Source organism: Girardinichthys multiradiatus, chromosome 18, assembly GCF_021462225.1.
Source record: "Girardinichthys multiradiatus isolate DD_20200921_A chromosome 18, DD_fGirMul_XY1, whole genome shotgun sequence".
Taxonomy (NCBI): domain Eukaryota; kingdom Metazoa; phylum Chordata; class Actinopteri; order Cyprinodontiformes; family Goodeidae; genus Girardinichthys; species Girardinichthys multiradiatus.
The window spans coordinates 32,758,002-32,775,028 of record NC_061810.1 but is presented as its reverse complement, the minus strand read 5'-3'; the positions used below and the strand labels follow the sequence as shown (position 1 = coordinate 32,775,028).

Genomic DNA, 17,027 nt, shown 5'->3' with positions numbered 1-17,027 from the left:
TTCAATATGTATGGCTCGTGAACATAGACATGTAAGTATGAGCCCATACCTCTTGAGCTCTTTCCGTCCATCTTTGATGAAAATCGGACCAAAACAATCCATGCCTACATAGGTGAAGGGTGGTGTAGGTTCTGTCCGGTCTACTGGTAAATCTCCCATACTTTGAGACTCTGTTTTCCGTCTGTACTTGCGACAATTGACACACTTGAAGATGTATGATGAAACTGCACGGCTGCTTCCAAGTATCCACCAACCGTTAGCTTGCAGTTCATTCATAGTTATTCCACGACCTTGGTGCTGAACCTTAGAGTGAAAATGTCTTATCAATAAAGTTGAAATATAACTGTCCTTTGGGAGTACTGCTGGATGCTTCACGTGTGGATGTAATACTGCTTGACTCAAGCGTCCGCCGACTCTGAGTACGACTTTCTCATCTAAAAATGGACTTAGCTTGTACAGTTCATGATTTTTGGTCTTGGAAACTGGTTTCTTTGATTTCAGACTGTTTATTGCTTCAGCAAAAGCTTTCTGTTGAACAAGTTTAATGACAAACAGTTCTGTTTTCCTTCTCTCTTCTAAACTTGTTCCCTTTTCACTCTTCTGTATTTCACCCTTAAATTCCTTGACCCTTTTCCTCAAAACTGCAAGTGCTCTGATCAATCTGGACCATTCCGAGAACTTCTCAAATCTATCAAGAATAGTTAACTTTTCTTTAGCCTCTGTAGTACACACAAAGACTTTGCGAAGTTCTGGGTCATTTCCCTTGGTCTCTCCCACCTTGACATTTCTGTCAGGTAGGTTCCTTTCCCAGAGAAAGGCTGGTCCTGTGAACCAATCAGAGGACTTTAGTTGTTCTGCTGTTAAACCTCTAGAGGCATAGTCTGCAGGGTTGTGCTCTGATGTAACATATGCCCATTGCTCTGGTTGTGTGCTTGATTTTATTCTTTGAATGCGATTAGCTACAAACACTTGAAATCTTCTGGCGTCATTATTAATGTAGCTAAGAACGACGGTTGAGTCTGTCCAGAAGAACTCTTGCATGTCTGGGATTTCAAACTCTGTTTTGAGTAAATCACTAACTCTAACAGCAACAACTGCTGCTGAAAGTTCGAGTCGAGGGATAGTTGTGACACTAGAAGGTGTGACTCTTGACTTGGCCATTACTAAACAACAATGGACTTGATCTGTTTGGCTAATGACTCGCAGGTACGTACATGCACCATATCCATTGACGCTGGCGTCTGCAAAGTGATGTAACGCATAGCTTTTGACTTGTCCAAAATCACATGGAACAAAACATCTTTGGACCTGTATGTCAGCTAAACCAGAAAGATCTTTGATCCAAGACTCCCACTGGAATTTTAAATGTTCAGGAAGCTCTTGATCCCAACCGACCTTATTCCGACACATTTGCTGGAGAATCTGCTTGCCTACGAGGACAAACGGTGCAATAAAACCAAGGGGATCATAAATAGAGGCTACAATAGAAAGTACTCCTCTCCTTGTCAATGGGTTTGACTTGACTTGAACTCTGAATTTGAAAGTGTCTGATGTGATGCACCAATCCACTCCCAAGGCTCTTTCGATGCACGGCAAACTAAGAGACATATCCAGGTCCTTAACTGTGGCACGCTCTTCAACTGGAATAGTGGACGTAACACTCTCACTATTGGACACAAACTTGTGAAGTCTTAACTTCCCTGTAGAGCACAGCTCTCTTGAGTCTTTGATAAGTTGAATAGCTTCACTCTCAGTAGAAACGCTTGCTAAGCCATCATCAACATAAAAGTCTCTCTGTATGAAGCGTATTGCGTTCTCTGGAAAGCTATCTACACCTTGGGCCGCAAGGTGTTTCAAACCGAAGTTGGCACAGCCTGGAGAAGACGCTGCTCCAAAAAGATGAACTTTCATTCGGTAGACTGATGGTGTCACTTCCAAGTCTCCCTTGTCCCACCAAAGAAACCTTAAATAATCCTGATCTTCCTTTGTGACATGGAATTGGTGAAACATTCGTTCTATATCGCACATGAATGCGACAGAACCTTTACGAAAACGACAAAGAACACCCACCAAAGTATTCGTCAGGTCAGGACCGGTTAACAGATGGTCGTTGAGAGAGGTGTCTTGGTATTTGGCAGAGGCATCAAATACAACTCTGATCTTCCCTGGTTTATGTGGGTGATAAACCCCATGGTGTGGAATATACCAGGCAGGGCTGTTGTCTATTTCTTCGTCAGGGACCTTTTCTGCATCACCTCTTGAGATTATGTCGTTCATAAAATTAGTGTAGTCAATGTAGTATGTTTTGTCTTTCTTAAGTCTCTTTTCCAGACACTTCAGACGATGAAATGCACATATTTTGTTGTCAGGTAACTTGGGTCTGCCATCTCGAAATGGTAATGGCATCTCATAGTGACCTCTTTCATTTCTCTTGATGTTCCCTTTAAGTTTGGTTAGAAACTTCAAATCTTCTTGCGAGATAGGGTTATCATCGACTGCCTTTTCAGATAAATCTGCCTCTAGCGCCTTGACAATGTCTGAAGGAGTAACATCTCTTACCTTTGTTCTGTTCACATAATGAACACTTTTCTGAAGCGTAACAGAAGGCTTGAGTTCTGGAATGACACTCTTGACGATAATGCGGTGACTGATTCCAATTGCATCTCCGTAGTTCAAACAGGGGTTACTTTGTCCGACTATACTCCAACCAAGATCTGTGCTCTGAGCGTACGATTCATCTTCTTTACATGAGACAATCTCCCTTGGAAGTAAAGCTTGTGAGCAGTTGTATCCAATCAACAATCCCACTTCACAATCTTGCAAAGGTGCGATTTCTGATTGTAAGTGTTCCAAATGTGACCAAGCTTTGGCTGTTTCGTTAGTTGGAATGTGAGCTTTGTTAGCTGGAATAAACTCTCGTGTATACGTTGGAGGTAAAGTTATCTTCTTACTCAAGTTAAACCCACGAACTTGGAGATCTTGAAATCTGCAAGACTGAACAACTGTGGTCTTAGAAGGCATAGTAGACAACTCTAATCTGACAGGTTCTTGGTTTATTCCAAGTGAATCTGCAACTTCACTTAGTACAAAGGTAGTGTCACTTTGTGAGTCCAGTAAGGCATATACAAGGACTTCTTTAGGCTTTGCTGAAGATGACAGCCACACAGGAATGATTGCAGCTGTTTGTGTGTTGTTTTCTGTGCTTACAACTCTGTTTGTCGTAGCCGAGGCTATAACTTGCTCTTGAACTTCACTGTTCTGACTTGGTTCAGTATTTATGTTTGACTTATCTGTTTGTTTATTTCCTTCCTTAGTTTTGACTCTATCTTCATGAAGACAAGTAGGATGCCTTTTGCTGCACTTCTCACAAATGTTGCGGTTGGTGCAGTTTTTCGAATAGTGACCTAATTTAAGACAACCAAAACACAACTTTTCTGACTGAATGAACTTAACTCTGTCTGCCACAGCTTTCTCCAGAAAACTTCTGCATTTGTGTAGACTGTGCTTGGGCTTTTTACAGAATATACACGTTAGTGATATCCTTTCTTGGGAAATTGTCATCAGTGTTTTAGCTCCAATTTGTCTCTGTCTTGTGGGCTTCGGATTTTCTGCTTTATCAGACTCACCTTGCTTCAGTGACTGCAGTGATGTAACCGGGTTACATGCAATCTTAGCTTCTCTTGTTAGAAATGCAACAAATTGGCTAAAGGTGGGAAACTGACTTGTTTGTTCTTCTATTTCCATGACCTTACGATTCCAGCTAGCAGCGAGTCAATCTGGAAGCTTGGAAATAATCTTTCTGTTCTCATTGCAGTCATTAAGAATCTCCAAGGACTTCAGATGAACCATTGCCGCTTCACAACTATGCAAGAAATCCGCAAAGTCTCGGAGCTCAAAACTGTCCTTTGAAGTCATCTTTGGCCATGCTTGTAACTTATCTCTGTAAGCCTTTGCAATTGTGAATGGGTTTCCATATCTTTCGTCAAGAATCTTCCATGCTGCAGCATATGTGGATTCTGTTCCAAGCAGGAAGTATCCTTCAAGTGCGTTCTTAACTTGTCCACTCACATATCTCCTAAGGTAGAATATCTTCTCCTTATCCGGGATGTTCTTTTGATCAATCAGGGTTTCAAATGAATGTTTCCAGTCGCTGTATCTTATGGGATCCCCACTAAACACTGCAGGAACGGGAATGCGGCTTGCGCTTAGTGCACTTGCTAGCACTTTAACAAGAGCTGACGTACCATCACTTAATGGTGTGGCCATAGCTTGTGGTGCAACTTGTTCAAGCAGGAATGGAAAACCTACATGTGTATCACCTATAACTTCTGTATTGATTTTTGTTACATCTACCCTGTGTTCTTCTTTAACAGTTCTCTGGTCAAACACCTGCATTCTCGCTTGTGCTGCTTTAAGATCTTTAACTGTTTCTAAGTGCTGAATCTTTCTTTTCTTTTCTTCTAAAGCTCTCTGCAGCTCTGCGTACTCTTCTTCTTGCTGAGCCTTTAACTTAACTTCATCTGCTTCTCTTTGCATCCTCAGCATAACTTCTTCTGCTTCTCTCTCTAAGCGCATTTGTTTGACCAGTGCTTCTCGTTCTACGGCCTTTTTCCTAACCTCTGCTTCAAGTTTAGCAATTTCTTGCTGTTCCCTTTCTTGTTCTTGTAACACTGTAAGAACAGCTTGACTTGCAGCTGCTTCTGCTGCTGCTTCTTGAAGTTTAACAGAGGATCTGCTTGAATGCTCAGACTGTTTCCTACTTGTGTTAAAGAAGCTCAACTTGCTGTTTGTTGTCTGAAAGAAGGAGCCTGCATCTGGCCAATCTTGATCCTCTTCTTTTTTCCCCATCTAATCGATCAGTCGCTTTCTCGACAATGAGGTTTGAAATCTCCACGCACAGGTCTACTCTGCAGCGTGTTGCTTGATCCGGTGGGGTAAGCTTACGTAATTCTTCATATACCTTTGTAACATCTGCACGAAGACTTGTAACATCACCAATAATGTCCTTAAGTAAGTCTTCACTTAATGTGTCTGATTGAGACAGGGGTTGCTTGGATGATTTGGCACGTGTTCTCCACTTTTCATAGTTATAATTAAATATTTGCTGGAGTCCTTGAACCCTCTCATCCTGCATTTCTCTTCCTTTCTCTGTGAGCGTTTTCACTCTCTGACTTCTTCTTAGTTGTCTTTGCTCTTGCTGTTCATTAGGGACAGTAGCTTGTTCTTCTTCAGAGTGCAACTGAGGGTCTGCACTAACTTCAGGCTCAACAGAGAAGTCACCTGGCTCAGTCATAGTAATGGCTTTTAACTTAACTTGTCAATAAAGTGAATTAGTCTAATGTAAACTGAAAGTTATCTTCAAACTACAAATAAGGTAAATATCTTATAAAGGATTGTAATAGAAGTAGAATATAAACTACAATACCATATTAGCTTAATAAAGAATAAACTTTAAGAGTAGCTTAGTAGAGTAACTTAAAGAACTATTATGTCAACTTAAATATTCCCAAAATATTTCCAAATGTTACTTAATCAGATTTTAAAACGTTCTAACAGTATACAGCATTAATTCGACTCTTAGCAAAGTCTAAATATGAAATAAAATAATATTAGTACATAAACTTACAGTATGTGCCTTTAAACGTAAAACTTGGGATTAGCTTGAAAGCAGAAAACAGGTACCTTCTTTACTTACTGTTCAATTAGTCAACCTTTAAACTTGTACCCTTTACTTAGACAAACTCTTAACTTCTGAGTGTCCAAGTTACTTATGGCCTTATCTTAAATGTTGCTCCTCAACCGCATGCCTTCGGTCCCATGCGCTCCTGGCTCAAGTGTCCCTTCACGGCTCCACACTGACCACTGCTGATCACGCTCTGATGAGGCAGCTGCTCCTTTGATCATGCCGACCCATTCGTGCTCTCCACCTGCGCAGATCAGTCCGAATTTTCACTGTAATTCCTCCAGGTACAGACAGACACAAGTGGTTTTCTTAACTGATGAATTTATTGAAGCCATCTTGGTATAGATTCAAAACACACCGTGAAAACTAAAACACAGACAAGACAATAATTAGCTTGATTAAAAATAAAGACAATTAGCAAATAAACTACTTTACAGCATAAAAACAGACAAAATACCTCGTTGGCTGAGTACCGAGTAAGGAATTAGGAAAAACCTCTTTTCTTCTTGGTTTTGCTTCCTTTCTTAAACCTTTCTGTCCATGCTCTTTTCTTTCTGCGTTCTTTCCCCTTTTCTTCCTGAGATCGCTGTTTTCTTCTTGACATATCTCTATACAACACACGTATACTCTGACACCACAGCGCCCTCTAGTGACGCTTCACAAAATTAACTTAAAATACACAGAAACTTGTAGAAATAGAGACGTGGCAGTTACAACTAGATTCAAACATTAATGTTTGAATTACATTTTGTGTTACAGATTTGGGGTTGCAGTTGACATATTATTTGAGCTTTTGAGATATTAATCAGCTGCTCCCGGCTGTAAAAAAACAAAACAAAACTGTTGCCATGGTGATGCATCATAGCAGATGTCCAAATTAAAAAAGTATTAAAATCCTTCCAGCTACCCAGCATCTGAAACCAGAGGATAATCATCTAAAAAATATCAATTTTATTCACCAGAAGAGGAGTTTGTGTTGTTAAAAAGAAATAATCAGAATAAAAAGAAACAGACCCACTTCAACCTGCTGCCACCTTGAGTGGTGCAATTCTATAATGTAGAATTTGCCTTCAAAGGAAGCTAACATCTGACAAACATTATTTCCCTCTCCCCAAATCTTCGTATTTATATACAGAACAAAATGTTATCTTGTTATGCGCTCGGGTTCGGGCGGTGCCGGCACTAGTCTGGGCTGGCATTGGGGCGGTCTACCTGTCTCCACCCCCTAGGTCCGGGGGCTGCTTGCCCCTAAGGGGTATTGGCACCTGGACCTGGGAGTATAGAGTATGTATGGGGAGTGTGAGTGAGTGTACAATGTCCATTATTGTTTGTCTTTACATTGGGTGCGTGGGTGTGAGTGTTTTTTATATGAACGCATGAGGGTGGGAATGTGTGATTGTGACTGTGTGTGCCTGTTTTTTTGTGTCAGGTTAGGTCTTGGACTGCTCCCTCTCCTGGATCAGTTTAGGTCCCTGATCAAATGTGGGGCCTATTTTCTCCTGCCACACTACCTGCCGGTGGTTGGTGTCTCTGCCCGCTGGTGTACTTGTGGTTCTCAGTGTCCAGGGCTGAGTGCTTTGGTGTGTGCTGGCTCACTCCCAGTGGCAGTTTGCCGGGGCCTAGACCCCTGGGCTCTGCCTGCCCTTTGCTTGGGGAGTGATATATCCCGGGGTCTTGGGTCTCTGGGTCCATGGCTGGATCTGCTCTGGCGTAGACGGCTGTGGGTCTGTGGGCTCGTCGCTGCACTTCCCTGGGGCTTCTACACTGTGGCTGCTGGGTGGTTCCTGTGGGACTCTCCCCTGCTCTTCTCTGAGGGGGTTGTGTATGGGGTAAGAACGCTGTCAAAAACAATGTGTATGTAAAGACAGAAATGTGTGCATATTAGTCAATAGTTGTGCATAAGTAAAATCCAAAAGAGGTATTGTATATTTTCTCTATAGGAATGCAAAATAAAATGTTACAGCTTCAAGAAATTACAAACACAAAGTTCAAGATTACAGTAGTGGTTTATTCTTTATGAATACAATATGTTATAACAGTTTGTGAATACGATTTATTTTCTATGAGAATACGAATTTACATTAGCGACTTGGCGTCACGTGATCTCAGGCTGGTTAGTGGAGCACAGAGTTAGTCGATCCTAAATAGCAAAATTAACATCATGCAACTGTAAAATTTATAAGAAATGCATTAAACAATTTAACCAAGGTAACCAAAAAACAAAAAACCCCTGACAAATTAACCTACCAGCGGTAGAAAACGAATATGGGAAAGAGAACAAATTAGATGCATTAATGCAGAGGAACTCAATATGATTCAGGTCCAAGGGTTGGTGTTGGCAGGACTGCTCCAGCCTATTTTGAAGGTGTTGCAAAACCTGCCTTCCTAAAACCACCTAAAAGAAGAAGATAATTATTGATTACTGTTATCATATAAAATGCACTTTACGCACAATGAACCATCCCATTGCATAAAAATAAATAACACTAAATAACAATCTTATAAAGATCATTTTATGTTGAATAATTATTAAATGCAGTTGACAAACTGAATAGCATTAAAATCTTTCTGTGATGTCTACTGGAACTTTGATAATTTTAAATCTCTTTTAAGAACGTATCTCATTAACCCAGCCTTTGATTCCAGAGAGCACGAGCATTAGGCCAGTCTTGTTAACATTTTTATTCCTAATGGTTTTTTATGAAATTGTTGTTTTTCATTTCTGTTTTATCTGTTTTTCACCTGTATGGCACTTTGGTTTGTGAAGCGCTTTATAAATATTAAAATGATGATGATGACTGGCTAGTTAATTGTCGACAGCTTGAATGTTACCATGACAACACAGATGATCCACGATTTTATCATAGCATACTTTAAGATAAATAACATAATACAGAATTAGCTTAACTAAAAAGTCCCACAACACATTTGATATCAACAGACTTTGCGTACTGTATTCCAGTTCCTATAGGTGTCATAATTTGAGGGTGTTTGAGTTTTTTGGGGGGGTTTATTTATTCTTTTCAATAGTTTGTGTTTTTGGATCCTGCTTCTGTTTATTATTTTCCTGGTGGTGTGTTAGCTTTTTTATTATTGTTTTCAGTACTTAGCGTTTTCTACTTTATGTCTTATAGTTAGGTTTCTCTCGATTAGTTTGTGTCCTTGGATTTCTGTTTTGCTCCAGCCATGTTTAGTTCTCTCTCTGTCTCTGTTAAGCAGTCAGCTTCATTCGGGCCACCTGCACCATGTCAATCAACTTTTGTTTTTCACCTGTGTCTCGCCACACATATACACCCTCATTCTGTTCATTCCTCGCGGAAACATTTCAGTTCGTTCTGTTCATGCCAAGCTTGTCTTGCCTGTCTGTCCATGCCTGTTTCTGCCACCACCTGCTGAAGTGAGTTTCATTTATTAAATCTTTTTTTCTACTACGCTACACTGCTTTCCGCTTGTCTGCATTCTGGGGTCGTCCTCCACACCAGTCATGACAATAGGTGTATTATGGCATGACAGAGTTCTCAACAAATCTGTTTTACACACACACATTCTTATCTACACATGCACAACGTTGAAACTCCAATCCTTTTGCAGTCTAGTTTACAAGCACAAAATATTTATGACCTGAATTTGTGCCAATACCTATCCCTCGGCGTCCCAGATTCCTCATTTAGGCTCTTGATTAAATTTATTAATTATTTGTCAAACCAGGTCACCTCACCACAATGGTGGTTAATTCCATTTGCACATATAATTTATACATTGAATGGATGTTCTTTACAAAGCTGGATGACATCTGGATAATTTCATCTCACATATCTGTCATGGCTTATCTCAGGGATGACTGGCACATTCCTGATTGGTGTGCCAGCTCCTCGCCCTGCTGTGCTCTAAAACCAGATGCAGCTCCAAGCACAGCTCCAACATGATTGTTCTAAAGCGGCAGATGACTTGGTCATTATCTTGAGCTGTGAAGCCCTACTGGTCTCCATATTCACAGTCTCTTCACATTGTAAAATTTGCAATGGGTTGAAAAATACTACTAATAAAAACATTTATGATATTAATGTAATGCAAATTGCATGAGAGTATTTGTTGTTATAAGCATTTTCTGCACTATTTTATGCATGTTTTAATATCTACTCATGTCATTGCTGACATGTTGACGTATTATTTGTTCATGTGTCTCTTGTATGAACAATAATTGTTTTCACATTATCAATAGTTTCTCAAAACATCCCAGGTGTTGCTAAAGGGGCCAATAACTGTATAAACATCCTTATGCCACCCACTGTCAAATCAGCACTGACACATCTGAACCTTTGCATGGAAAAGGACAAACGTTGGGTTTGTAAAGTCTTAGAATTTATAGAGAATGTATTTTCTTTTAACCATCTCTCAAAATAACCAACAGCCAGGGAGACATGCACCCACACTGGCCCTTGTTAAGGCCTTCTATAATGAGAACTACAGATGCATGTACAGCAAACTTTTCAGATCAAGCTAAATATCCAAATATGGAATTTCACACAAATACAGGGTTCATATTTCTCAATAAAAGGCATGTATTCATATGATGTAGTTTGAGAAAGAGAAAATAATTAAAGGATCATCATATGACCTTCAGGTTTATAAAGTCCATTTACCTGAGGTATAATGATTAGTTTTTTTCCTGATGTCCCAACTGTGCTTTTGTGGTCTTTGTTCCCAGTGGACTGCTGTGACCACTCCAGTGCTCTGTTTCAATTATCCATGCTGCTGTTACAAACAAACAAACAAACAAACATATATGCTCTTATTAATTAATTATTTTAACCACTGTTATCATTACAGCTACTAAATGTGTGTGTGATTTACTAAATGACACAATAGGATGTTTCAAAAGTTGTCTCACTTGCCAATTTAGCAACTGATTTACATGTCACCTCTCAGGTGCGTTGTTCGACAACATCCCTTAGTGGGAAAAAAACATTCACATTAGACAGAAGCAGGAGCTGGTTAGTATTTGTCCAGGGATTAATTATTTTCTGAGACAGTTAATAACAATAATTTAACCACATCTCAAAGGGGCTCATTATTAAGAGTGTTTTGACAGAGCAATGAGACAATGGATTGATGCAAATTTTCCATTTTGAATAGAATCCAACTGCAAACGTTTTTCATAACTTTTTAATTGAAAAACACACACATTAGATTTGTAAATTTGATGCAGTATATTTTGACTAGGGCTGCAGTTAACAACGTTGCTCTTCAGCAGTAGGTGGTTGTGTTCCAATACCGCTGGTGGCCTTTCTTTGTGGAGTTTGCATGTTGTCTATTTGCATGTCTGGGCTTTCTCTGGGTACCCTGGCTTTTTCACACAGTCCAAAAACGTGCCTGTTTGTTTAACTAGACGCTCTATTTGACCTTACATGTAAGGAGGTGCATGATTGGCCAGTCCTGTGTGTCTCTGTGTTGGCCAGTGATGGACTGTTGACATTTCAGTGGACATACACTTCTAACATACCCTGTTATACCATTAGATTTTTACCCAGATTATAGTAAAACTGAGTCCATCTTTACTATTTTTTTGTTATAAAACTGCCCGTAAAATAAGCAAGGGCCAGCCTGTGTCTGATTTCCATGAACCCATGGCTGCTTGATGTCATGAGCAGCAGCTTCACTCTCTGTTGGCAAGTGAGCCTATGTTTATTAAAGTAGAGTGTGAAACTCCTTGAAAACCTGAGAAGTTAATGTAAAATGTCTCAAATGTTGAACTGCCAACAACTTGTTTGCTTGAATGCACACTAAGCATTACTAGAGCATAATGTTTTTCCTAGTGAAAAAAACCAAAAACAACCAGCTGGTAGGGACTTACACAGTGCAGGGACACCGATGACTCAGAATTTTGGGAGTCTTCAGATTCAGTCACATTTGCCGTATGCTTTTAATAACAGACACATTTTCATTTGTTTATTTTCATAATCTGTTTAGTTTTATTGTTAATACTGAGTAAGCGCAACACTATATCAGTGGCACCAAGATATAACATCTACAGTATGTCTTATAGCTCCCCCTTGTCTACCCACCTTGACTGATCAGTGAACCGGCCTACTGATCAGAGTGGGTGCAGTACGTTGGGGGCATAAAATGTATGTTGTTATTTGGTTTTATAAGATGTTAAACACCCACTCATCTCACCTTTTTGCAATAACCAGATGTCTTACAAACCTAAAATGAATTACAAGTCCCAATAGCTATAGCTATACACAACTTATTTAGCTTTAGTTATAAAAGCTCTCTGAAGTCCAACTCAACCAGTTTTGCAGCTGTAGGGTGCTCAGATGGTAAATCCTCTGGACCTAGCAAGGAACATCAGCGTTTCATGAGGCTGCTTAGAAAGCTAACTTCGAAGATCATTTCGACAAACATGCATGGTCTTTGAACACTTTCTGAAGGTCTCCAAAGTAAAAATAATCATAACATCTATTTGGTAACTTAAAGAAGATAATTTAAAATGTTTTTATGAAGAAATATTGTGTATAAGCAATGAAAACAGAAAGTTGTTTAACCACTGGAAAAAATACAGTGAAATGATTAACACGAACAAATCAAGGAAACCAACAGATAAAATAACTAATTATAGGTAATAAAAAAAAAAGAAAAATAAATCAATTATATAGAACGAAGAACTGTAGAAAGGCAATCAGTTAGATTAGATAAGCAAGGAAACAATGTAGATATAATGATCATTATAATGATATAATGAAAGATAATGTGTCACTATTTATCTTCAATTCTTTGATGACATACAAATTGTTAATAAGACCAAGCAAGCTGTTTTACTCCAGCTTTCATTAACTTTTTATCTAAAGGGCAGCGAAATGTGACTTTGAAGCAGCGCTTGTTGAGAAACCTTCAGTTTGTTTACATTATTCTTAACTTCGATGGGACCTGTTATTTTTTCCAACTAGAAACTTAGAAATTTTAACTACTGATGTTAAATGAAATGCGTATTTAAACTGCATCCTTACATAAATCATGTAATGCTAATGGAGATTAGTGCTACTACTGTTTAGAAATGTGTGTTGGTAAGGTATTACTTTGAAAAGTATTTAACAAGGGGATACTGGTTAGAAAATGTCTCTGAACTGCTGATCTAAAGCATTTCACCCATCACATTATTGTTTATCCTGCAAAGCCACTGATAATCCCTCAGGTGAAAGGTGATGGAAACGAGCAGAGGAGAAACAATAAAGCAAGCCATGCAGGGCGGTTAGCAATATTCCAGCTGGCCACTCATCGAAACATGAGTTGTGTCAAGTGTGACTTCAGATTCTGGCTTGATTTCTAATAATGGGTGTTGACGATTGTTCTCTTTCTCGATCAATTTCATTAAAGATGGAAAACAACTCATTCGAAATTAGCTCTCAACTAATCCTGGAGTCATTCTTTATTCCACCTGGAGGAAAGTATTTAATATTTTTGTTTGGTCTAGTCATTTACTTGTTTGGTATGTTCTGCAATCTGACTCTGATGTCTTTGATTATTCTGAAGAAGAACCTTCACAAGCCCATGTATTTTATCCTGATTAGTCTACCCCTAAATGATCTAATAGGAATAACCACTATGCTACCAAAAATACTTTCAGATATTGTTACAGAGACTCATGAAGTTTCTTATCCTCTCTGTGTTCTACAAGCTTTCCTTCTGCACATGTGTGCCGGTGGAATTCTGTTTGTTCTTGCGGCAATGTCCTTTGATCGTTACATTGCCATCTGTATGCCACTACGCTACAGCTCTGTCATGACCCCAAGAATGGTTGCTCTTATTATTTGCCTGGTTTGGGGTTTTGACTTTGTCTTTATCCTATCACTATTTTCTCTTCAGTCAAAGCTCCCCAGATGCAGATCTGTTATACTGAACGTATTTTGTGACAACCCGTCTCTCCTGAAGCTCACGTGCGGAAACACAACTGTCAATAACATAGTTGGGCTGTTTAACACGGCCTTCATACAAGTTCTAAGTATGTCTATTCAGGCATATTCCTACTTTAAAATTCTGATCGCATGTTTGAGTAGGAAGCAATCTGACACAAAGGCGAAAGCAGTGAACACATGTGTTGCACAGTTGGTTATTCTTGTCATATTTGAGGTTGCAGGGACTTTCACAGTTTTATCACATAGGTTCAAAAACATTTCCTTGGATTTACAAAAGGTAATGGGGATGCTAATGTTTATTTTACCTCCACTAATTAATCCTATTGTGTATGGCCTGTATACCAGTGAAATACGCATAACATTCCTGAGCATCTTCAAGAGCAGATTATCCTTCTGAATTTCTCTCAGATCACAGTATACATCTATTCATTTCTTAATTTTGTATACAGCCACCATGAAAACAAGGCAGAAATCTAATCTTGTTAAAAAATGGAAGTCATGACATGTAAATGTTCTTGAACAACAATTTCCTCTTGTCCCATGTGTTTTTATTATTGTGTATGAAAAGGCTGTTTTAATTTCACTATTTTTTTATTCTTTTATTTTTATTTTTTATTTTTACTTGATGTGTATAGTAATATAAATAATTTTTGTCCCTAATTTAACATGTCAGACGGAAATTAGTACATGTCAAACACCTAAAATGGACAAAACCAAATATAATCTTTAATCTTGCTTGAACTGTGTTTTGTTTTCTATATACTGTAAAAAAAAACTGGATTTTAAACAAAACAATGTAAATAAACAATTTGTCAGATATGCTGATAACATAATAAAATCCAACTTTCTAGAACAAATTTCAAGTTGAAAATCTATGTTTTCTAAAACACATAGTACTCTGCAGATCTTAAAAAAAGCTCATATGAGTGTGGTCAGTGCAGTTTTCTGTATGAGTTTAAATTAGGCCATTATATTACATATTTGAAGGCTTTTTCTTTCTGCTCTCGGTGGAGGAGGACACTTTTTCTCTGTCTCCGGCAACCCTCCCATATCTATGGAAGCAAATCGTTACCATATTTCAAATGAAAAAGCATTTTCAGAAATGCTTTTTCATTTTAAGAATGTGGCTGCATTGTTTGACTCATAAATGAAATTAGTAATCAATAATCGTATTTGCATTTTAATTTTCTTCTTCAAGACTGCTCATTCATTCACTTAATTAAAATGAAAAAGAAAAAGACATTTGACATTTATTTTTCAAAATGTACCCCAGCAAATAGATACCAAAATTCAATTTGAAATGTAAAATTTGAAAATGAAAAAGCATTTCCAGAAATGCTTTTTCATTTTAAGAATGTGGCTGCAATATTTGACCCATAAATAAAATTAGTAATCGATCATCCTATTTGCATTTGCATTTTCTTCTTCACGACTGCACATGTTCAACTTCACTTTCATGTTCATCAAACCAATCTTTCACCAGTCTTGCTGTGTGTATTGGTGCATTGTCATCCTTTGAACCATTGGATGCACATGGTCCTCAAGAATGGTTCGGTAGTCCTTGGCAGTGATGCGCCCATCTAGCACAAGTATTGGGCCAAGGGAATGCCATGATATGGCAGCCCAAACCATCACTGATCCACCCCCATGCTTCACTCTGGGCATGCAACAGTCTGGGTGGTACGCTTCTTTGGGGCTTCTCCACACCGTAACTCCCGGATGTGGGGGAAAACAGAGAACAATACATGTTTCACATTATCCACAGCCCAAGATTTGTGCTCCTTGCACCATTGAGTGACCAAAGGTTTGGCTATAGCAGCCCGGCCGTGAATATTGACCCTGTGGATCAATGCGCCAGCAAGACGTGCACCAACAATTTGTCCTCTTTTGAACTCTGGTATGTCACCCATAATGTTGTGTGCATTTCAATATTTTGAGCAAAACTGTGCTCTTACCCTGCTAATTGAACCTTCAAACTCTGCTCTTACTGGTGCAATGTGCAATCAATGAAGACTGGCTACCAGGCTGGTCCAATTTAGCCATGAAACCTCCCACACTAAAATGACCAGTGTTTCAGTTTCACTGTCCAACCCCAGCATCTTATTGAATTCTGCAATCCTTGGGTAATATTGACAATTGCAGTGAGTAAAAAACTACATAAACCCATGTTTCTCTTGCTTGTTAATCTGCCCATTAGTGACGTTCTAGGTGTATCAGTGTTTTTTCCTCACCTTGTTTTCAGCATTTTGACACAGAACAGAATGATTTCCCCTCCTGCATGTATAACTCAAGCTTTTCTCATTCATTTGTATGGTACTGGAAACCTTCTGGTATTAAATGCTATGGTATATAATAGATACATTGCAATATCCAATTCACTAAAGTATAATGCTACCATGACTTCAAATTTAGTGATTAAAATCATCATTCTTCTGTGGGTTTTAGTTTTCTTAATTATAACCACATTGTTTGCTTTAACTTTATGGTTTAACATTTGCAGGACAAATATAGTAGATTTATATTGTAACAATCCATCTTTTTAAAACTAGTCTGCAAGGACACCAGCGTCAGCAACTATTATGGAATATTCATAACATTCATGCTTGTTGGAAGTTCAATGTTAGTTATAGCCATTAGATATGCACAGATTTTGCGTACATGTGTTATGACTAATAATATCCATGCCAGGAAAAAAGCCATTCAAATGTGTGGCACCCATTTAGTTGTGTTTTTAGTCCTGCAAATTAATCTTCTCTCATCGCTTTCAGGATGTGTCCCCCTTTTTGAGAAGAGCTTTTGGGGTGTTTATTCTGATCTTTCCTCCAATCTTAGATCCAATAATATATGGACTTAAAACAAAAAAACTAAAAGTATGATAATGTTTCTAATAAGGCATGTGGGGTCAACAAAGTAGCTTCCTTTTTTGTGATGATTTTATGATCATTCTGTGACACCTATTTCATTTTGTCTCATAGATCTTTAAATCTTTGGGAATAAATTTTTGGAATAATGCTGCTGCTTAGTATTGACAATCACATGATTTTCTTTTCTATGACTGGGATTCCCAAATCCAGTTTTTGAGAGCTACTATCCTGCAACTTTTAGATAAATTCCTGCACAAACACATCTAATAAGATGGCTGAATTCCTTCAGCAGCAGCCATTTAACTTTGTAGAGGCATGGTAACAAGTCATTGACTTGATTCAGGTGTGTTGGACAAGGTATACATCTAAAATTGCAGGACAGTAGCTCTCGAGGACTGGACTTGGGCATCCCTGAGAAGGTTTTATCAATAAAAACATTTGGTCAGTGTTAACAATTGGGTCAGGTCCTGTCTCCTTTCAAGTATGCGGAAGGAGTTTTATTGTGTGTAACTTTTGAAAATCATGGTTGACTTTTGAAACAAAAAAAATGATGTCATCGGATTA

At 38.6% G+C, this 17,027-nt stretch overlaps 1 protein-coding gene and 1 pseudogene across 1 annotated transcript; both read left to right on the top strand.

Moving 5' to 3' along the window:
- The first annotated feature begins 13,060 nt into the window (after positions 1 to 13,060).
- On the top strand, positions 13,061 to 14,405 carry LOC124884562 (olfactory receptor 52B2-like). The gene has a single exon (XM_047392537.1). The coding sequence runs from the start codon at positions 13,061 to 13,063 to the stop codon at positions 13,994 to 13,996; it is 936 nt and encodes a 311-aa protein (XP_047248493.1). The 3' UTR covers positions 13,997 to 14,405.
- A 116-nt stretch (positions 14,406 to 14,521) lies between these two features.
- Positions 14,522 to 16,475, top strand: LOC124884697 (annotated as a pseudogene).
- Positions 16,476 to 17,027: the final 552 nt, after the last annotated feature.

What these genes read in the sequence shown, in the direction of transcription:
- LOC124884562 (XM_047392537.1), top strand. Translation starts at nt 13,061, where the DNA reads ATGGAAAACAACTCATTCGAAATTAGCTCTCAACTAATCCTGGAGTCA.